The 23,094-nt window shown below is 50.3% G+C and overlaps 1 protein-coding gene across 5 annotated transcripts in view; it reads left to right on the forward strand.

Annotated features, from left to right (window-relative positions):
* CEP63 (centrosomal protein 63) overlaps window positions 1–23,094 on the forward strand; it is a 98,442-nt gene that overhangs the window by 38,392 nt on the left and 36,956 nt on the right. For 4 of the 5 annotated variants that reach the window (XM_069727928.1, XM_069727932.1, XM_069727930.1 and 1 more), the window contains exons 8-9: window positions 5,352–5,564; window positions 22,803–22,948. In XM_069727928.1, coding sequence (XP_069584029.1) covers window positions 5,352–5,564; window positions 22,803–22,948 — 359 coding nt within the window. The remainder of the gene's footprint in view (window positions 1–5,351; window positions 5,565–22,802; window positions 22,949–23,094) is intronic. The other variant, XM_069727929.1, reaches the window with a different exon arrangement.

Raw genomic sequence — 23,094 nt, forward strand, 5'->3', positions numbered from 1 at the left:
CTGTGCTAGCCAGGGAGATCCTCACTGCCCTGACGAGGCCCAGCCTGTTCAATGATCACTCCAGAGGATGAGTCGGAGCTGGACAAAGGAAAGGTAGAATGATGTCCTCGTTGAGGTGGAAAGATGAAAACCACCCCAAGAAAAGAAGGAAGGAAGGAAAGAAGGCGGAGGCCTGGGACCACCCTGTCCTGGTGGAGAATCAAGAAAGGAGGTCGGCAAGAAATGGCCGCCACCTCGAAAACACGGCGGATCGAAGAGATGCACCTGAGAAAGGCCACCTTCCGAGATAGAACTGACAGGGAAAACTCCCTGAGAGGCTCAAAGGGGGAACCCCTAAGAACAACCAACACAACCTTTAAATCCCATGAATCCACAGAGGCCCTGTACGGAGGGACAGTGTGGGCTACTCCTTGAAGGAAGGTCGTAACCTGTGGCTGAGAAGATAACGCCTTCTTAAAAGGGAAGAAGAGCGCAGAAACCTGGCCCTTTAGGGAACTGAGAGCGAAGCCCGAATCCAGTCCTGCCTGAGGGAAAACCAAATGGAAGGCAGGGAAAAAGGACATAGGAGAAAAGCGGTTGGACTCGCATCAACGAAAGTATGCCCTCCAGGTAGGATAGTAAATCCTGCAAGAAGACGAAGGCTTCCCAGCCTGAATTATAGAGTGGCTCATCTGGGCCGAAAGGCCGGACGCTCTTAGAGCTGTGGAGTCCACAGCCACACCGTTAAACTGAGCGACCGATAATTCGGGTGGCAGATCGGACCCTGAGACAGCATATCGGGTCCGTTTGGAAGGCACCAGGGGTGTCCGCGAGAAGATTGACGATGTCTGCAGACCAAGACCTCCTGTGCCAATCCAGAACGATCAGAATGACCGGAACCCATCCCGCCTTGATCTTTTTCGACAGCTTGGAAAAGCAAGGGAAGGCGTGGGAACCGATAGGGGAGCACGAACTGCGACCAAGGAATGGCCAGAGTGACAACACCACTGTGAGAGGATCACGGGACCCTGGGCCGACCCGAGGGGCCTTCCTGTTCAATCAGGACGCCATGAGGTCCACCTCTGGAGTCCCCCATTGAAGGGCAATCCGATAGGAAACCTCCTGAAGAACCCTTCCCCCGCCGCGAGGCCCTCGCGGCCGAGGAAGTCGGCGGCCTAAAAGTCCATGCCGGGGACATGCACTGCGGAGCTCACCAGGACCGTTGCCTCTGTCCAAAGGAGGATCCTGGAATCTCGGCCGAGGCCAGAGAACGCCGAGTCCACCCCTGGTGGTAGACATATGCCACTGCTGTGTCATTGTCTGTCTGGATTCGAATTGGCAGGCTGCTGAGAATCCTTACCCAGTGAAGGAAAGACAGAAAGATGATCTGGAACTCGAGGACATTGATCGGCCAAGAGGACTCCTGCGCCGACCAACAACCCTGAAAGAACAGGAAACAAAGCCCCGCGCCTCCGCCGAGCGGCCTGGCGTCCATCGTCACCACCTGCCAGGGAACTGGAAGGAAGGCTGTGAAGGATCTACTCTGGGATAAGAGAAGTGACCTCGGCCACCAGTCGAGGAACAGTTTGACCCGGGAGAAAGCCGGATCGGACGATGCAGAGAAAAGACAGACCTGTCCCCTGTGATAGAATAGCCTGCCGAAGAAGTCTTGAATGAAACGGGCGAAGGGAAAATTGCTTCCGATGTTGCAACCAACCTCCTTAGGGCCTTCAAGGCCCATCGGAAAGGAGGGGAGCCGAAAACCCTGGAGCAAGCGAACTTCCTGACAAAGGAGGGATATCCTGTCTTCGGGAAGGAAGACTCTGGTCCGACAAGTATCGGAGAACATGCCCGGAGATACGAGGTGCTGAACAAGATGGAACTTCTTCCTGTTGACGAGCCACCCGCAACGGCTAGAATGTTGGGAAAGATGGATAGACTTTCGGGAGCCTGAAACCGAAATTCCTGAGCCTCCATGGAAGCGATTACTGAACGAGGGAATATCATCCTGAAGTGTCTCCGACGAAACTTCCTGTTCAGCAGATTGAGATCCGGACTGGGACGAACCTTGTCGTCCTCTGTCAGTACAAAAGGATTCGAAGAGAAGCCTGTGAACCGTTGAACCGTTCCAGTTCTGGGACGGGAACGATTACCCCGGATTTAAGGAGGGAAACAATGGCAGTAAAGAAACCCGGGACTAGAGCGGGGTCTCCTGGAGGTTGGGATTTGAAGAAAACGATCCCAGGACCGTGAAATGAAGATTTTGTCTCTAGAGAGAACAAGTGCCCTGGCCCATGCGTCCTCTACTGAGGAGACCCAGACGTCCCTGAGGAACAGGAGATGGTGGCCCAGCCTGAGACACGGGCTGGGGTCTAGTCGTGGGTCATGCCAAGGTGGAACTTCCAGTCCTGGACCTGGATAATCCGCCTTAGGAGTAGCGGGCACGCCAGGAAAGAGTGAGACGAAGAATACCTTCTTCTCTTAACGTGCCTGTGGCCTCTGCTGTTGCGAAGAGGAATCTGATGCCGCGAAACTACGAAAAAGGTCGAAAAGACCGAAGAAGCCGCCTAAGGGGAGGTGCGCGAGGTCTGGAGAAGGGGACTGGTGCCGCCAGTGGCGTCCTTAATAATTTGGTCCAGCTTGGAACCGAAAGGACGTGAACCTTGAAAAGACAGGCTCGTAAGGGACTTCTTTGATGACTCTTGAGCCAAACAGTGCGACGGCTGGCAACAACATCACTGGGCGCCTGTGCGGCAGAAGACGCGACGTCCAGGGAACCAATTATTCCCCTGCGTGAGTAATCTGGGTGGCAAGTTCCGCCAGCCGGCCTGATGGAGCTCCAGCTTGAATGCCCCAACGGAGTTGTTTAGCCCCTCAGATACAGACTTTGAAACCCAAGTGGAAGCCAAAGTCGGGCATTGGGATGATGCGGCAAGTTTCGAAAGCCGACTTCACGAAGGATTCCATGATCCAATCGATGGAATCTTTCAAAGCCGCCCCACCGGACAGCATAAGGACTGTGTTGGTGGCAAGTCTAGCAGCCGACGGATCCACAGGGGGAGAGGTCGTTCTCTAACGCCTCTCAATCCGGTTGGCAATGAGATCCGGAGGAAAGAGATTATGAGACTCCAAGACGCTTGTCTCATTGAGAACGTCTGGTCGAATTCGCTCTTTCTCTGGCCAGAAGCTCCTCGAATTCAGGATGAGGAGCCAATACCTTGGGAGGTAGTTTAGACCGTCTAAACGAAACCGCCTGATCTGCGGGTTTCGTAGAGGAATCTTTGATGCCACAGGTCTGATTGGTCGCTCCAATGAGGCTTTGAACCATATCCCTCATGTTAGCGATTTGGTTCGAACCCGGCCCCAAATTATCCTCCGAAGGCGCATCAGAGAAAACCTCGCCTGACTCCGGGGGGAAAGGCCAGGGGGAAGTCGACCACAGAGAAGGACTGTGGGGCGAAGTGGACCGAGAAGAGAACTCAGACCAGCGTTCCTGTCTGGATCTTTCGCGGCCTGTATTTGAAGTCTCGGACGGAGCTTCTTGCGACCCGCTGGCTACTACGGAAGTCTGCAGGGGCAACCGATCTAGCACGGACACAAGGGTCTGGGACACCCGTGTGAGATCCGCTACTGATAGAGTGGCGGGGGGGGAGGGGGGTCCTGGGCGGTGAGCATAATGTGGATGGAAAAATTCAGAAGGGAAGAGTATCAGTCTGCGGTGCAGAGCTACTCACGGCAGACGCTGCGGTGGGCATAAGGCGAACACGCAAAGTGTTAGACTAAGGCAGAAGAGGGAGAACAAAAGCGATTTCCCTTAAGATTAGACATGGCGATGAAGAAGCCAGAAGGTTAGTACTCACGACAGGTGATGGATGGAAAGCTGCACCTCATGATGTGGATGGTCCTTAACGCAGGGGTGCAGGCAGACAGAGCAGACTTCTGGGACACGCTTCTGTCCAGGACCGGCTGCAATGCTGAGCCGCAAGGGATGAGGACGCCAGGCTATGCGCTTTGAGGAGCCAGCGCAAAGCGGTCCTGGTGCCGAAAAACCACTTCAGGGGCGCAGGAGAAAGTGGGCGGGGCTAACCGCCAGGATGGCGCTGGTGGGCGGAGCACACCGACTTGAACCAGTCGGGTGGGAGAAAAGCCCGCCTGATGTAAGGAGGAAGTGGCGTAGTCGCGGCCGGAAGTAGGCCCCGGGGGAAGCCGGGGCCTAAATTAGAGGCCGGCGTCGACCTGTGCAAGACCGCGGCGCCGCGGGTATGAAGCGGCGGGGCAGCCTGGGACAAAGGCATCGCGGCCGCAGAGAGCGGCCGGAGAAGCGTGGCTGCAGGGGCCCGAAGCGGCGAGGCGGCCTGCAAATGCCGCCGCGCTGGCAAAGATGGCAGGGGAGCCGCCGCGCTGGCACAGATGGCGCTAAGGGCGGCCGGAATCGTACGGTCGCAGGGGCCAGAACAGGAGGCAGAACGGCCGCAGCTATGGAAGCGGCGCGGCAGACAGAAAAACACGGCCGCCGTGCGGTAAAGGGATCTCGGCCCGTGCGCGCGGATAAAACGGCAGCTGCCCGTGCAAACGGGCGACGACCAGTGGGATCCCCCCCTTAGAAGATCTGTATGGGGTGGGATGGAATGGGGAAAATACTCACCTTAAATATCCCACGTCGTTACTAACCTGAAGAGGAATGAGACGTCCAGGGAGCTGATGGACGTCCTCGTCTCCGCAACCGACAGGCTCTGGTGGGCGAGTGGGTGGGGGACGGAGCCAGGACCGGACTTCTAAGCACGCTTGTGTGCTAGGATCTTGGTCCTGGTGAGGGATCTATGAGGATACAGGGTGGCAGTACACGCCGTACTCATAGTCCGCACTGTGGGACTACAGGTGTGACTGTTCACCCTGTATCCCTCCGGAAAAACCTGAAAAGAAACGACGCACATTGAGGTAGATAAGGGTCTAATGAAAGACCCGTGTCCACCTCCTACTGACACTAAGCTAAACTGAATATCCTACTTCCTGTCGGTAGGGTGTACACTGCAGAGGAGGAGCTAACTTTTTTATTTGCATAGTGTCAGCCTCCTAGTGGCAGCAGCATACACCCCATGGTTCCTGTGTCCCCCAATGAAAGGCGATAGAGAAATTGCCAAATTGTTAAATATTTTTTTGCTGATTAATCCTTTATCATTTTTGGTACTTTTTGTTTTCATTATTGGCATATTTGTATACAGGCAAGATCAGGATACTATGTTCTAGCTTGTGAAAACCTATGAGATGTTGCTTTACCACCCCTAGCCGTGCCTCTCTTTTTACTTCAGTCTTCCTTTCCCCTAAGTTTTAGATTATATAGAATTTGTAATCTATTCCCTCATTTGTGTAAGGAGGAGTCTCAGACCCGAAAACATATGCTAGAGAAGACAAGTGTGGCCGGCCGTTCCGAGCTCCAGCACCTCAGCGGTCATCTGGTACGTGCTAATGACAGTCTTCATGCCAAAGAAGAAGAACTTGAAAGTGTAAGATTACGGCTGGACTCTGCTACAACGGGACGAGAGCGAGCCGAGCTGGAACTTGAGCAAGTGCGGCAAACAGTAAAGGTGACACTTGTGTGTTGTAAAAATGAAATGTGCCGTCCTTCATCAATCACTGCTGCAAACTACTGCCATCTGCTAGATGCTCTCTGTCACACAAGCTGCTATTTGGGGGTCAGCACCGCGCTGTCTGCACACAAGATACAAAGTGGAAGTCAGCAAATTATCATTTTCTACTGGTTATTTATAGATGTTTCACCTCTTTATTTTTTTTCCTGATGTTTATTACATTATGACTTAAAGGGAATCTGTTACCAAGTTTTGGCTACCTAATCTGAGCACCGTGATGCAGGGACAGAGTGCTTGATTCCAGTGATCCGTCACTTACTGGGCTGCTTGCTGTACTTTTGATAACTGAAGTCACTGTTTTAAGGATGAATAAGACTTGGCACTCAATGTGAGAAGAAAAGCTTCTTAGTTTATTGATGCATCCAGACAAACAAAACTGCTAAACGTTTTCGGTCCACACAGGACCTACGTCAGAGCATTTCTTTGACATTGACTGGATGAGGAAGCTCAAAAGCCTGGATGAGCGTCAGCTAGAACAGGATATACATAAGCTGCAGTATACTGGAGGATCACAATGGAGAGTAAAGCGCCACGGAAAGGCACAGAGCCTGAAGGGAGCAACGGCGCTGGATCCTGGGCGAGCGGTGTGCTGAGCAAAGAGGAGCGACGTATCCTGAAGTCACTGTTGTATCCGCAGGACACTATGACTAGAGTACTATTAAACCTGCTGCCAATGTAGTGCAGCCATGCTCCCACCACTGATTGGCAGCTTTCTGCCAATGCGCAGTACACATAGAAAGCTGCCAATCAGTTGGTGGGGATATGCAGAGCTCAACATTCAGAGAACTGCAGGAGAAAGAGCAGTTTTTAATCAAAATTGCAGCACCCTGTAAATTAAGTGACATATCGCTGGAAATCATGGTCTCTGCCCCTACATCAAGCTGCTCTCAAGTGGAGTAGAAAAAACCTGGTGACATATTCTCTATAATTGAAGTGGTTTTTTTTTTTTTTTTTTAGTTAAGTACAGGATATGTCAAAAATGTCTGTAAGGTTAGGCCCAAAATTGACCATTTTTTCTGTTTGCAATAAACCAATCAAACAAGTACAATTTTTAAATAGCTCAAAAATATACCGTATATACTCGAGTATAAGCCGACCCGAGTATAAGCCGACCCCCCTAATTTTGCCACAAAAAACTGGGAAAACTTATTGACTCGAGTATAAGCCTAGGGTGGAAATGCAGCAGCTAACGGTGAATTTCAATAATAAAAATAGATCATTATTTCCCCATAGCTGTGCGATATAGTGCTCTGCGCCGTTCATTATTGCCCTATAGCTGTGCCCCATATAGTGCTCTGCACCGTTCATTATTGCCCTATAGCTGTGCCCCATATAGTGCTCTTCACCGTTCATTATTGCCCTATAGCTCTGCCCCATATAGTGCTCTGCACCGTTCATTATTGCCCTATAGCTGTGCCCCATATAGTGCTCTGCACCGTTCATTATTGCCCTATAGCTGTGCCCCATATAGTGCTCTGCACCGTTCATTATTGCTCTATAGCGCTGCCCCATATAGTGCTCTGCACCGTTCATTATTGCCCTATAGCTGTGCCCCATACAGTGCTCTGCGCCGTTCATTATTGCCCTATAGCTGTGCCCCATATAGTGCTCTGCACCGTTCATTATTGCCCTATAGCTGTGCCCCATATAGTGCTCTGCACCGTTCATTATTGCCCCATAGCTGTGCCCCATATAGTGCTCTGCACCGTTCATTATTGCCCTATAGCTCTGCCCCATATAGTGCTCTGCGCCGTTCGCTGTGCCCCATACAGTGCTCTGCGCCGTTCATTAATGCCCTATAGCTGTGCCCCATATAGTGCTCTGCACCGTTCATTATTGCCCTATAGCTGTGCCCCAAATAGTGCTCTGCACCGTTCATTATTGCCCTATAGCTCTGCCCCATATAGTGCTCTGCACCGTTCATTATTGCCCTATAGCTGTGCCCCATATAGTGCTCTTCACCGTTCATTATTGCCCTATAGCTCTGCCCCATATAGTGCTCTGCACCGTTCATTATTGCCCTATAGCTGTGCCCCATATAGTGCTCTGCACCGTTCATTATTGCCCTATAGCTGTGCCCCATATAGTGCTCTGCACCGTTCATTATTGCCCTATAGCTCTGCCCCATATAGTGCTCTGCACCGTTCATTATTGCCCTATAGCTGTGCCCCATACAGTGCTCTGCGCCGTTCATTATTGCCCTATAGCTGTGCCCCATATAGTGCTCTGCACCGTTCATTATTGCCCTATAGCTGTGCCCCATATAGTGCTCTGCACCGTTCATTATTGCCCCATAGCTGTGCCCCATATAGTGCTCTGCACCGTTCATTATTGCCCTATAGCTCTGCCCCATATAGTGCTCTGCGCCGTTCGCTGTGCCCCATACAGTGCTCTGCACCGTTCATTAATGCCCTATAGCTGTGCCCCATATAGTGCTCTGCACCGTTCATTATTGCCCTATAGCTGTGCCCCAAATAGTGCTCTGCGCCGTTCATTATTGCCCTATAGCTGTGCCCCATATAGTGCTCTGCACCGTTCATTATTGCCCTATAGCTCTGCCCCATATAGTGCTCTGCGCCGTTCATTATTGCCCTATAGCTGTGCCCCATACAGTGCTCTGCGCCGTTCATTATTGCCCTATAGCTCTGCCCCATATAGTGCTCTTGCACCGTTCATATTGCCCCATAGAAAGCTCTGCCCCATATAGTGCTCTTGCACCGTTCATATTGCCCCATAGAAAGCTCTGCCCCTTATAGTGCTCTTGCACCGTTCATATTGCCCCATAGAAAGCTCTGCCCCATATAGTGCTCTTGCACCGTTCATATTGCCCCATAGAAAGCTCTGCCCCATATAGTGCTCTTGCACCGTTCATATTGCCCCATAGAAAGCTCTGCCCCATATAGTGCTCTTGCACCGTTCATATTGCCCCATAGAAAGCTCTGCCCCATATAGTGCTCTTGCACCGTTCATATTGCCCCATAGAAAGCTCTGCCCCATATAGTGCTCTTGCACCGTTCATATTGCCCCATAGAAAGCTCTGCCCCATATAGTGCTCTTGCACCGTTCATATTGCCCCATAGAAAGCTCTGCCCCATATAGTGCTCTTGCACCGTTCATATTGCCCCATAGAAAGCTCTGCCCCATATAGTGCTCTTGCACCGTTCATACTGCCCCATAGAAAGCTCTGCCCCATATAGTGCTCTTGCACCGTTCATATTGCCCCATAGAAAGCTCTGCCCCATATAGTGCTCTTGCACCGTTCATATTGCCCCATAGAAAGCTCTGCCCCATATAGTGCTCTTGCACCGTTCATATTGCCCCATAGAAAGCTCTGCCCCATATAGTGCTCTTGCACCGTTCATATTGCCCCATAGAAAGCTCTGCCCCTTATAGTGCTCTTGCACCGTTCATATTGCCCCATAGAAAGCTCTGCCCCATATAGTGCTCTTGCACCGTTCATATTGCCCCATAGAAAGCTCTGCCCCATATAGTGCTCTTGCACCGTTCATACTGCCCCATAGAAAGCTCTGCCCCATATAGTGCTCTTGCACCGTTCATATTGCGCCATAGAAAGCTCTGCCATTGTCGCTGCTGCTGCAGTAAAAAAAAAAAAACACATACTCACCTCTCTTGCTTGCAGCTCCCGGCGTCTCGTTCCGGCGTCCGGTCCCGGCGTCTCCGCTCTGACTGATCAGGCAGAGGGCGCCGCGCACACTATATGCGTCATCGCGCCCTCTGACCTGAACAGTCAGAGCGCAGAGACGCCGGGAAGATGGAGGCGCCGGGAAGATGGAGCGGCGCCCGGCGGCTGGAACGCGGACAGGTGAATATTACATACTTACCTGGTCCTGGCGTCCGGCTCCTTCTCCCGGACAGCTGTCTTCGGTGCCGCAGCTTCTTCCTCTGTCAGCGGTCACCGTTACCGCTGATTAGAGAAATGAATAGGCGGCTCCACCCCTATGGGAGGTGGAGCCGCCTATTCATTTCTCTAATGAGCGGTCCCACGTGACCGCTGATAGAGGAAGAACTGCAGCACCGAAGACCGTGGGACGGCAGGGGGAGCGTCAGGATCGCTGGAAGCAGGTAAGTATGCCTCAGCGCCCTCTCCCCCTCACCTGCCGACCGTGACTCGAGTATAAGCCGAGAGGGGGCACTTTCAGCCCAAAAATTTGGGCTGAAAATCTCGGCTTATACTCGAGTATATACGGTAAATGATTTCTCCAAATTCAGCACAAAATGCCTTTTTTACTGACTTCTGCAGTCTCTGAATTATTCAGCCCACATAGGACAAGCATCTTTACTAGTGATGAGCGAGTGTGCTTGTTACTTGAGTTTTCCGAGCATGCTCGGGTGTTCTCCGAGTTCTTTGGGCATGCTCAAAGATTATGTTTGAGTCACCGCAGCTGCATGATTTGCGGCTGCTAGACAGCCTGAATACATATGGGGATTCCCTAACAAACAGGCAATCCCTGCATGTGTTCGGGTTATCCAACAGCCACAAATCATGCTCGGAGAACACCCGAACATGCTCGGAAAACTCAAGTAACGAGCACACTCTCATCACTAGTCTTTACTAATTAATAGAGCACATTTGGCTGTTAGACCCTCCTGCTTACATGATGCTCATGGGGAATGGCCTCCAGTTCACTAATAGTCTTGGTTTTGGCTGCTACCACAGTTTTCTTCAAATCTAATCAAAGATTTTTTTATGGGGTTCAAATCTGGCAACTGTGACGGCCACTCCAGAATCTTCCAGGACTTCTGAAATTAATCCTCAGTTGACTTTGGCGTATATCTGGGTTCATTGTTTTGTTGCAAGGTCCAATGACACCCAAGCTGAGTTTTTCTTAATTGAATCTCTCTTGCCCTTCCCACTCTGCAGCTTTTCAGTGCTAGCGTAAGCAAAACAGCCGAAGTGTATCACCAAATCACCGCCATGCTTCACTGTAGGCAGGGTGTTTTTATCAGCATGTGCTTCATTCTTTTTCCGCCAGACATAACTGATAGGTAAACCAGAAACCTTCTAGTTTTGTTACAAGGCTTCACAGGGCAGAATCCCAAAACTATTGTTTTATTTATGTGGTTTGGAGCCAAATTTTCTTAAGCTTTTGGATCGGTAGGTGTCTATGTCTTGGCGTTTGGTATAGAGATTTAGTATGCTCCTTGCTGTGCAAACTGACTCAGTTCCTGCTGTCACCAAATCTTGCTGCAGCTTTTTAGCCCACTCTTCAGAGTCTTTCACCATGTGCCTTCTCAAGAATCTGCTGGCAGCCGGTGACGGCTTCCTCTTTCTACCACGTCCTTTATTGCAGACAGTGTTCCTGTAACTTGGAAAGTGTGAGTTCTGCTTCCACTTGTATCTGTAGGAACATGCACTGCCTTTCATATATTTATGTGTCCTTGTTTGGTTGATTCTAAAAAGCAATCCATCTCATAGTATAATAGAATAGTCCAGCTAGCCAGTCCATGTATTTGATGTTTTATCGCAAGCACAGTGAAGCTTATGATTAGTTTATCGAGATAAGCTTGAAACAAATGTGTGCTCTTATTTATTTTTTTATTTATTTTTCTCACTTATATAGCGCCATTAATTCCACATCGCTTTACAGACATCATCATCACTGCCCCCATTGGGGCTCACAATCTAAATTCCTTATCAGTATGTCTTTGGTGTGTGGGAGGAAACTGGAGAGAACATACAAACTCTATGCAGATGTTGTCCTTGGTGGGATTTGACCCAGCAAGGCTGCAGTGCTAACCACTGTTGAATAAGGTGACATTCGCACATCCATGTGTCGCCGTCCGAGTATGGAGCACAATGCATGGACTGGCTGCAGTTATCCTGACCCTACTGAGCAGCCTCATATATCTCTATGGGCTTGGGTGTGTGCATGTAGCCTAATTCTGAATGATCAAAATTGGCATTTCTCCTACGCCTCATTGGGGGACACAGAACCATGGGTGTTATGCTGCTGCCACTAGGAGGCTGACACTAAGAAAACACAGAAAGAATAGCTCCTCCCCTGCAGTATACACCCTCATGCTGGCTCTCAGTGAACCAGTTCTTGCTTAGTGTCTGTAGGAGGCACTTGGGTCTGCTTTCAGACCCCACCGTTTTTATTTTAGCTTTTTACTTTTTATTCTATTTTTCTTTAATGGAGCGAATGGGGGCGACGGATCCTTTCTAGGTTCCGATCTCCCCCGAACCATCAACAGGCAAGTACGTGGAGCGTCCCTGAACCGGTGACGGCTCAGGAACCACCTGTTGCTGATACTGAACCCAGTGAGCCTAGTCCCCCTTTCCTGGACAACCAAGAAAATAATGGACACCAGAGCTACGAAAGTATAACAACTTTTATTGAAAACCAAGTTTCTAAAATGTAACACGTAAGTATAAAAATACAAGTAAAAGATGCAATAATGAAGAGAAGGGTGAACCTAGTACCACACACGGTTAACAGCTAATGAAAAATGGAGCAGATCAATAATATCAAATCAGCAAACCATGCATACATATATATACGTGAGTGATCCTCCGGGTATAGAGACTTCAAGGTAAAGGCCTGAAAAGAACCTAACACAGACTATTACACAAATACAGAAATAATGCTAAAGGACCCCCTGTATACACAGCAAAGAGGGACAGTGCCACAGCCTATGCCTACCAAATAGCTAAAGGGGAAAAGAGGTTGTACAAAAATCCGGTGCGATGTAAAACATGTACCAACCTGCTGCTGCCGTGTGTGGTCAAGAGGCAGCACACACGGCAGCATTATTTCTTCAGTATATCTGTGAGTATGCCAGGATAGGGTGAGATTGCATTCTATACCATCCGGATCTGAGCATTTGATTCACTCGCTTTATTCCTCTCTTGTACCACCTTGCTGCCAGCTTATACGCTCTTCTATATATTTATTTGATTTGGAGCCTTCTCCTCCCTCCCCTCGGTATAGTGGCCCATTCTCTACTATCACAACTTTGTGTAATAGTCTGTGTTAGGTTCTTTTCAGGCCTTTACCTTGAAGTATCTATACCCGGAGGATCACTCACGTATATATATGTATGCATGGTTTGCTGATTTGATATTATTGATCTGCTCCATTTTTCATTAGCTGTTAACCGTGTGTGGTACTAGGTTCACCCTTCTCTTCATTATTGCATCTTTTACTTGTATTTTTATACTTACGTGTTACATTTTAGAAACTTGGTTTTCAATAAAAGTTGTTATACTTTCGTAGCTCTGGTGTCCATTATTTTCTTGGTTGTCTAGTAGTTTAATATGGCGGAGCATATATGTTTTTTGCTCTTTGTATAGGTTTTCTTACCTCCCTTTCCTGGTCTATGGCATCCCTGGCAAAAGCGTTAGACTCGTTCCGAGACCCTTCCTCTAACCAGGGCACTAATACGGACGACGCTTCCGATGGTCAGAACCCCTCGTACTCCAGGGGTCGTACCTTGCCATGGAGTTCTCACTCTTCCAGGATAAGGACTCGTGCCATATCCCCAGACCATCACCGGGATTCGGGTTCTGAGAGCTCCATTTCTCGCTCTCCTTCCATTGGGGCTAGTAGAGAACCTGTTTCAGAGGACGATTCTGACACGTCCCTAGATCAGGAATATCATCACGATCAGGAGACTCTCGACTCTCTAATTGAGTCAGTGAATAAGGCTTTGAGACTTGAAGAGGAACTTTTATCTAAAACGGATCATGCCGTGTCCTTTGAGGACCAAACGAGCTCACAGAGTGTTCGCCACTCATCCCGAGTTTAAGCAAATTGTTGAATCTCACAGGATCCGTCCAGATAAACGATTCACAGGGCAGAAGTCCATGGAGTCCAAATATCCCTATGCCCAGGATCTAAGAAAAGATTGGTCACAATCTCCCCCAGTAGATCCCCCGGTATCGCGCCTGGCTACGAAATCTGTTTTATCCTCCTCGGAGGGCGCCTTTAAAAATCCAACCGATCGTCAGATCGACAGTATGGCGCATTCAGCTTTTGAAGCCTCAGCGGCCGCACTCTTTCCATCTTTTGCCGCTACGTGGGTGGCTAAGGTTATGGCCCACTGGGCTGAGGTCTTGTCTTCAGCAGTACTGGACACCAATCTTCCCCCGAGATAGCAGACCTCGCTACTCAGCCAGAGCTGGAGATTGTGTAGTGACCGCATCCCTGGATGCTGCTGACTGTGCTTCTCAAGCAGCAGCCAATGCCATCACCATCCGGAGGTCCTTATGGCTCAGGGACTGGCGTGCGGATTCTGCTTCTAAAAAGTCATTGACTTCTCTCCCATATCAGAGCGGTCGCCTTGTTTGGCAAAAAGCTCAACCAGTTAATCTCTGACGCCACTGGAGGGAAGAGTAAATTTCTTCCTCAACAGAGACCCTCTCGGCCCTTTCGGAACCTGCAACCACAGGCTTAGTCCCGATTTTTTATTTTTTTTTTCGTTACTACTCAAACTGGTCCTCTACTTCCACATCTCCCGGTTCCGGCCGGGCACAACGTGGAGACAGAGGTTCACAGACCTCTTTTAAGCCTTCCCCTTCATGGAGAGGCAGGCCAAGACAGCCGGGATCCTGAGACGCCAGAACAGGCAGACCTTCCACACAATGACTCACTGCGGTATCAGGGGGACACCCTCAAAGTAGGCGGCCGCCTGCTTTCCTTCAGTGCCGCGTGGCTCTCGGTCGTTCACAACGAGTGGGTCCGCGGTCTAGTGTCCTCCGGATACAAGATATATCTCTTATCTCGTCCTCCAAACCGTTTTTTCCTGTCTTCTCCCAGGGCAAAAGAGTTCTTCAAAGCTATAAGCCTTCTGAGAAAAGACGGAGTTATTGTTCCGGTCCCTCAAAATGAAAGGTTTCAAGGTTTTTATTCAAACCTCTTCATTGTTCCAAAGAAGGACGGTACAGTATGGCCCATACTGGACCTAAAACTGCTGAACAAGTTCGTCAGGGTGCGACGGTTCCGGATGGAATTGCTTCGTTCTGTCATCGCCTCCAGGGAAAAAGGCAATTTCCTGGCGTCTATAGACATCCAGGACGCATACCTCCACATTCCTATTTTACCTTCTCACCAAAGGTTTCTTCCCTTCGCAGTTCAGGAAGATCACTTCCAATTCGTTGCTCTGCCCTTCGGCCTCGCCACCGCCCCCAGGGTATTCACCAAGGTCATGGCGGCTGTCGTGGCCATACTCCACACCCGAGGTGTGGTGGTGCTTCCGTACTTAGACGATTTCCTCATCAAAGGCCCCTCTTTCCGCTCCTGCAAGGAAGCCGTGGCCATCACAATAGATACCTTTTCTCACCTGGGTTGGAAGATAAAATTCAAAAATCTTCACCAGTACCGGCTCAGCGAATTTCCTTTCTAGGAATGATACTCGACTCGTCCCGGGGGTTGGTTCTTCTTTCCCCAGAAAAGATCTGTCTTACAGCGAGAAGCTCGGAAACTCTCTCAGCCTCGCTCTCACTCTCTGCGCTTCAGTATGAGAGTCCTCGGCAGGATGGTAGCAGCTATGGAGGCGGTTCCATTTGCCCAACTACACCTCCGTCCCCTACAGCATGCCCTCCTGGCTGTTTGGGACAGGAACCCGTTGTCCCTAGACCGTCGGTTCCTCCTTCCCCAGTGAGTCAGACAGTCTCTCAGGTGGTGGACGTTGAAATCCTCCCTGAACCAAGGGAAGTCCTTTCTTCCACTACACTGGCTGGTTGTGACGACAGACGCCAGTCTTCTAGGCTGGGGAACGGTGTTCCTTCATCACACTGCTCAGGGCCACTGGTCCCCCCCCCCAGGAATCACGCCTTCCAATCAACATCTTGGAAATCCGGGCGATCAGGCTGGCACTTCTCCAGTTCCATCCCGTCCTAGCAGGTCGCCCGATCAGGATTCAGTCCGACAACACCACTGCAGTGGCATACATCAGCTGCCAAGGAGGAACCCGCAGCAGGGCGGCCATGACAGAGGTAGGCCACATTCTCCGATGGGCCGAGGAAAACCATTGAATGATCTCTGCGGTTCATTTCCCGGGAGTGGACAATTGGGAGGCAGACTTCCTCAGTCGGCAATGCCTCGACTCCGGGGAGTGGTCTCTCCATCCGGAGATCTTCCACCAGATCTGCTGTCGCTGGGGAACCCTGGACGTGGATCTGATGGCCTCACGGCTGAACTCCAAGGTTCCCAACTTCATGGCTCGGTCCCACGATCCAGCAGCCATTGGGGCAGACGCGCTTGTACTCCCGTGGCATCATTTTCGGCTTCCGTACATATTTCCCCCGCTTCCTCTCCTGCCGAGAGTCATCAAGAAAATCAGAGCAGAGAGGGTAACGGTTATCCTGATTGCGCCAGATTGGCACAAGTTTGTAAGGCTGCGACTTGGTCCAGCCTGCGTACCTTTACAAAACATTACTATATTCACTCTCAGGCCTCGGCAGATGCGACCGTCGGCAGACGAATTTTGCAGGGGGCTGTGCCGCATCTGTAACTTGGGGGTACAAGCAGCAACTGCAGTTAATTGTACATACATAGGCTATACAAGCAAAGGGGTATTACCATCATGGCAAAGAAGAGGGATAGTAGATATGTCATCTGTGTCAGAAGGTAAGTATAGATTCCTCACCCAACTGTTGGCATATACCTAGTTCAAGAATGACCCCATGGAAATCATCATGTTTATAAATAAAGTGCTTACCCATTTTGTTAGAATATTGCACTAGGCCGGACGAGACCCCTGACGCGCGTTTTGCTGTAGCTTTGAAATTGTATTTATTGATTATATATATATATATTTCATAACCAATGTTTCTCCTACGCCTCATTGGGGGACACAGGACCATGGGTGTTATGCTGCTTGGCACTAGGAGGACACTAAGTAAACACAAAGAATTAACTCCTCTGCAGTATACACCCCTTGACTGGCCAGTAATGACCCAGTTCTTGCTTAGTGTCTGTAGGAGGCACTTGGGTCTGTTTTCAGACCCCAACGTTTTTTTTTAATTTTAATTTTCTGTAAATTTTTATTTACATCAACATCAACCATCAACAGGCAAGCACGGCGAGTATACCTCCCCGTACCTCTCCTGCGATGACTGGGGCACGCCTAATCTATGCTAGGGCGACTGTTCCTATACGATCCCGATCTCCCCCCTGTAAGATGGCGAGCACATAGAGTATATCTCTTATGTGCATCTCCTGGGCTCCTCCGCAACTAAGCCCTCACCTGACGGCGTCATGTAGTTCCCACAGTAGCCGTAAGGCCCCTGCGGCAGGCACATCTGAAGACGCACAGATGTTCTCCATCTCCCGACATAGGGAGGATCGATTGAGCTGTGGTCCGGGTCCCTGGGAAGAGGTACCGCTGGCTAGATGCCAGCGGCGATCATTAGGCACGGCGTCGCGGCCGCCGGCGCGCTCCGCCGGCCGGCTCCACAAATTTAGTCCCCGGCTTCTTCAGCCAGACTAGGCCGCAGTTCAAAAATCCCGCCCACCGTCGGATCTCGGGCGCCATCTTGGGACTCCACTTCTGCGGGGAAATCTGCCGAAAACGCTAGTTTTCCTCTCTTCCTCCCTGGGGACGCCAGCACAGGACCGTGGATAAGCTGCTCCACTCTATAGGGAAAAGCTTAACCCTTTCTCTGCACCCATAGCCCTGCTATCGCAGTTTATTGGAGGTATAGACATACACTATGTCTCAATCTAAGGAGGCTAAAAGGGGCAATAAAAAGCACACTGTGTTTTTTTTACTTCATTTGCCACTTGCAATTCTGCGTTGCCACGTGCCCACAATACCCCTTTGTGCCAGAAATGTGACCCGGCCTGTGCGCAGCGCCTTCTGCCCCCGCCTCCAATGTCTCCACTGACCCAGTCGAGCCTAACCCTCCTGAGTGGGCCGCTTCCTTGTCACGTTCTATGGATTCTTTGGCCAAGGCATTGGACTCTTTCCGGGGATCCTCCCTAAGCCAGAACTCACCTCCGTCGACTGCGACGGAATCTGGCGCCGGTACGGGGCCGTCCGACCACAGGGGGCGTACTGTACTACGGAAATCTTGGGGTGCCAGGAAAAGAACCCTTCCCTCGTCTCCCATACACACTCGAGCTTCAACATCTGTGAGCTCATCTTCTCGCTCTCCCTCCACTGAGGGTCGCAGCATACATGACTCGGAATACGAGTCGGAGGAATCTTTAACGCAAGACTCCTCGATCGGTCAGGAGACACTTGATTCCCTTATTGAGGCAGTCAACAAAACCCTAATGGTGGACGAGGAATCTGTATCCACTCAGGAACACGTCGTGTCTTTTAAAAAGACTAAACGCGTTCAAAAGATATTTGCTAATCACCCTGAGTTTCAGGACATTTTCCAAAAACACAGGGAACACCCGGATAAGCGATTTACGGCTCAAAAAGCCATGGAAGCTAAATATCCTTTCTCCAAGGACCTGATAAAGGAGTTGCTTCTCTCTCCATCTGTGGATCCTGCCGTATCGTGACTCGCATCCAAAACAGTCCTATCTCTGTCCGACGGTTCATCAGTCAAAAATCCTTCTGACCGTCAAATTGACTACCTGGCTGGCTCAGTCTTTGAAGCCTCAGGAGCAGCACTCCTTCCATCTTTTGCCGCTACCTGGGTTGCTAAGGCAATGGTTGCCTGGGCAGAGGTGTTAACCTCTACCGTCTATGACAGTAATCTCCCCCCAGATGCGGCCAGACTCGCTAACCAGATAGCTCAGGCCGGAGATTTCGTTGTTAACGCTTCCATAGATGCGGCTAATTGCGCAGCGCAAGCGGCTGCAAACGCAATCTCCATCAGAAGGGCCTTATGGCTCCAAGATTGGCAAGCAGATTCTGCTTCTAAAAAGTCGCTGACTTCTTTACCCTACCAAGCTGGCCGTTTATTTGGGCAGAAACTAGACCAAATCATTTCCGACCCTACCGGAGGGAAGAGCAAATTTCTTCCCCAGCAAAAACCTGCCCGGCCTTTTCGGAATCAACAACAGTTTTGACTCCGGTCCTTTCGTAACAACTCGAGTTGGTCGTCCACTTCCCCTGGTTCGGGACGGCGGGAAAACAGAAATCCCCAGGTCTCATACAGGCCTAACCGTTCCTGGAAACCCAGACCGAGACCTTCTGGCCGTAAGGCATCCGCATCCCTTAAACCTTCTGCACAATGACTCGTCGACGTGTCTGGCGAACACCGACAAAGTAGGCGGATGTCTTCTTTCGTTCCGTCAAAATTGGCACTTGGTCGTTCACGACGAGTGGGTCAGAGAGCTCGTGTCTTCTTCTATGCCCCTACGCGCTTCTTCCAGTCCTCTCCCCCCAAATCAAGGGCGTCACATCTTCTTCAGGCAATACAGGAGCTTCTAAGGGATGGTGTCATCGTTCCGGTCCCTCGAGACCAAAGGTTCAAGGGGTTTTACTCCAACCTATTTGTGGTCCCAAAGAAGGACAGAACTCTATGGCCCATACTGGACCTCAAGCTGTTAAACAAGTTCGTACGGGTCCGACACTTCAGGATGGACTCGCTCCGTTCCGTTGTCGCGTCCCTGGAAAAAGGAGAGTTCCTTGCATCCATAGACATCAAGGATGCTTATCTACACATCCCAATTTTTCTCTCTCATCAGCAGTTCCTGCGCTTCGCAGTCCAGTAAGAACACTTCCAGTTTGTGGCCTTGCCCTTCGGACTCGCCACTGCCCCCAGAGTCTTCACGAAGGTCATGGCAGCTGTCATGGCCATTTTTCACGCTCGGGGAGTGGTTGTTCTTCCATATCTGGACGACCTATTAATCAAGGGTCTGTGCCATTCTGCCTGCGAGGAGTCTGTAAGTATCACCGTGGATTCTCTTTCTCGCCTGGGTTGGATAATCAACTTGGAGAAATCATCTCCAGTGCCGGCTCAGCAAATCTGCTTCCTGGGCATGATTTTGGACTCTTCCTGCGGGTTAGTCATTCTCCCTCCAGAGAAGGTCTTGTCCTTACAACAGTGATCGCGCAAGCTCTCCCGCCCAGTCCCTCACTCCATTCGCTTCACGATGCGCATCCCCGGGAAAATGGTTGCGGCGACGGAAGCCGTTCCGTTTGCGCAGTTCCATCTCTGTCCCCTGCAACAGGCGCTGCTGTTAACCTGGGACAGGAGTCCGTTCTCCCTCGACCGTCGTTTTCGCCTGTCCCCACAGGTCAGGCAGACCCTCAGGTGGTGGATGCTGCAGTCCTCCCTGAACCAAGGGAAGTCCTTTCTCCCAGTGCGCTGGTTAGTGGTGACCAACTTGGTGACCACCAATGCCAGCCTTTTGGGCTGGGGCGCAGTTTTCAATCACCACACGGCACAGGGTCGTTGGTCCATAAGAGAGTCGCATCTTCCAATCAATATCTTGGAGATTAGAGCGATCACCCTTGCCTTACGCAACTTTCACCACTATCTCGCAGGCCATCCCATCAGAATCCAATCCGACAACGCCACAGCAGTGCCGTTTATCAACCGGCAAGGGGGAACCCGCAGCAGGGCAGCCATGCTCGAAGTCTCCCACATCCTACGCTGGGCCGAGACCAATCATTCGCTCATCTCGGCGATCCACATACCGGGTGTGGAGAATTGGGAAGCGGACTTCCTCAGTCGCCAAGGTCTTGCCTCAGGCTAGTGGTCCCTCCATCCTGAAGTCTTCCAGCAGATTTGTCTTCGCTGGGGGACGCCGGATGTGGATCTCATGGCCTCCAGACTAAACAACCAGGTTCCCCAGTTCATTGCTTGATCCCGTGGTCCTTGCGCCATCGGAGCAGACGCTCTGGTTCTGTCGTGGCATCGGTTTCAGCTGCCGTAAATATTTCCTCCTCTTCTGCTCCCGAGGGTCATCAAGAAGATCAGGGCAGAGGGGAGACCGGTGATCCTTGTCGCGCCGGACTGGCCGCTCCGAGCATGGTACACGGAACTCGTCCAAATGGTCGCCGACGTCCCCTGGCGACTTCCAGATCGCATGGATTTTCTCTCACAGGGCTCGATTTGCCACCAGAACTCCGGGGCCCTGTCTTTGACGGCGTGGCCGTTGAATCCTGGATTTTAGCCCATGCCGATTTCTCTCTAGGGGTTTCTTCCACCATAATTCGTGCTAGGAAACCCGAATCCATGCACATTTATCATCGCACCTGGCGCATCTTTTCATGGTGCAATGCCCATGGACATTCTCTGGTGTTTAACATTCCGTCCATTCTGGAGTTTCTCCAATCAGGTTTAGAGTCAGGCCTTGCCCTAGGCTCACTCAAGGGACAAGTGTCCGCATTGTCAGTTCTATTCCAACGAAAGATCGCTTCAGACTGCCGGTTAAGACGTTTATTCAAGGAGTCTCCCGGGTGGCCCTCCCTATAGAATGCCTTTGGATTCATCGGATCTTAACTTGGTTCTCTGAGTTCTTCAGGAGGCACCTTTCGAACCATTGCAGGACATCTCTCTCACCCTCCTTTCATGGAAGGTGGTCTTTCTCGTGGCGATTACGTCAATCAGGAGAGTTTCTGAGTTGGCGGCCCTCTCTTGCCGACCCTCTTTTCTGATTTTTCACTCGGACAAGGTGGTTTTGAGAACCTCTCCCTCTTTCCTACCTAAAGTCGTCTTCTCCTTTCACCTAAATGAGGAAATTGTCTTGCCGTCATTCTGTCCGGCACCAACCCATCGTATCCAAAAAGCTCTCCATACTCTGGATGTGGTTAGAGCTCTTCGGCGGTACATATCTCACACGGCTCCCTTCCGTAAGTCGGATGTCCTGTTCGTGCTTCCGGAGGGACATAGGAAAGGTCTACCCGCCTCAAAGGCCACTCTTGCCAAGTGGATTCGCTCCACTATTCAGGACTCCTACCGCGTCAGGAACACCCCCGTCCCAGCAGGGATTAAGGCGCATTTGAATTGGTCGGTCGGTACTTCTTGGGCCATTCGGCACCAGGCTTCAGCACAACAGCTTTGTAAAGCTGCGACTTGGTCCAGTCTGCAAACCTTCACGAAGCACTATCACCCAGGCTTCGGCAGACGCTGCCCTTGGCAGGCGCATTCTGCAGATAGCGGTACCTCAGTAAGCCAGTGGTACATGGGGTTTTAGCAGTGCAATTGCTCCCCACCCAGGGACTGCTTTAGGACCTCCCATGGTCCTGTGTCCCCCAATGAGGTGTAGGAGAAAAGGAGATTTTTGTGTACTCACCGTAAAATCTTTTTCTCTGAGCCAATCATTGGGGGACACAGCACCCACCCTCTTAGCCTATTGGCTGGTTGTTGTTGTGCTTTGTTCCTGAGTTCTGACAGTTTACTTGTCTTTTTTTTTTTTTTCTTAAACTTCGACTGTTTTACTACCGAACTGGGTCACTACTGGCCAGTCAAGGGGTATATACTGCAGAGGAGGAGTTAATTCTTTGTGTTTACTTAGTGTCCTCCTAGTGGCAAGCAGCATAACACACATCGTCCTGTGTCCCTCAATGATTGGCTCGGAGAAAAAGATTTTACGGTGAGTACACAAAAATCTCCTTTTTTTTCACGATACTGGGACAAATTTTGGTCGTCCTTTTAACTTTATGCCATTAACATTGTGATGATATATATATATATTTTTTTATCTTGAATTTTTGCAATAAAATTGACAGCAAAGTACTCCAATCTCTCTTTTTGCGCCCCTAAAAACAGTGGAGATGGCATCGGAATGCCTTCATATAAATTAAATTGATGATTGCTGGCATCCAAACAATGGGACGAGCGCTGTATAGTGCCTTTTTCTAGCAGTTCCCTAGACAATGAATAGAAGAGAAGTCGAGCGTGTGGATATCTGCTCCATTAAAGACGAGCCTCTGCAAAGTCCCGTTCTCGGTATCACTGGGGGAAACAGTAATCTGACCCATCAACAAGATATTCCTTATGTTATAGATAAGACATAGCTTCTTTCTGAGAAATGTAAGTAAACCAAGGCAAGACGTTATAATATATTTTATGCACGGCTGCTTCTCCTCTTGTCTTAGTTTGGAGTTGATACCAGCAGTATTATAGCTAGCACATATGTTTCTTGCAATAAAGGTTGGAAAAATGTTCTGAAATCCTTTTTCCCATTCATCATGCCCTCTGTATCCAGGAGCTAATGGTCAGACATGTCCCACAGGCATTCGACCATTGGCAGATCCCATTGAGATGTTTTTCTCATTGTGATTTTCTTATCTTACTAGGTTCTCCAGGAGGAAAAGGCCGAGCTGAGGGCCACCATACAAGCTCATGCAGACTTCTTGGAAGGATCTAAATCTCAGAAAGAAGAGCTTCACAGAGAGGTGCTCAGGGTCACGGATATGCTGCGGGACAAGGAGAACTGCATCAGGTAATACCCTTGCTGCATACATGTCGAATTCAGGCCCGCCGTGCGGCTTTTTCCCTTTAGGCCTTTTTGGAGCATGCCATGATTTATTTTATTGCTTTATATCATGTATTCTCTATTTTGTTTTGGATTTTTTTTGTACGTTATCA

This window comes from Ranitomeya imitator, chromosome 5 (assembly GCF_032444005.1).
Source record: "Ranitomeya imitator isolate aRanImi1 chromosome 5, aRanImi1.pri, whole genome shotgun sequence".
Classification (NCBI taxonomy): Eukaryota; Metazoa; Chordata; class Amphibia; order Anura; family Dendrobatidae; genus Ranitomeya; species Ranitomeya imitator.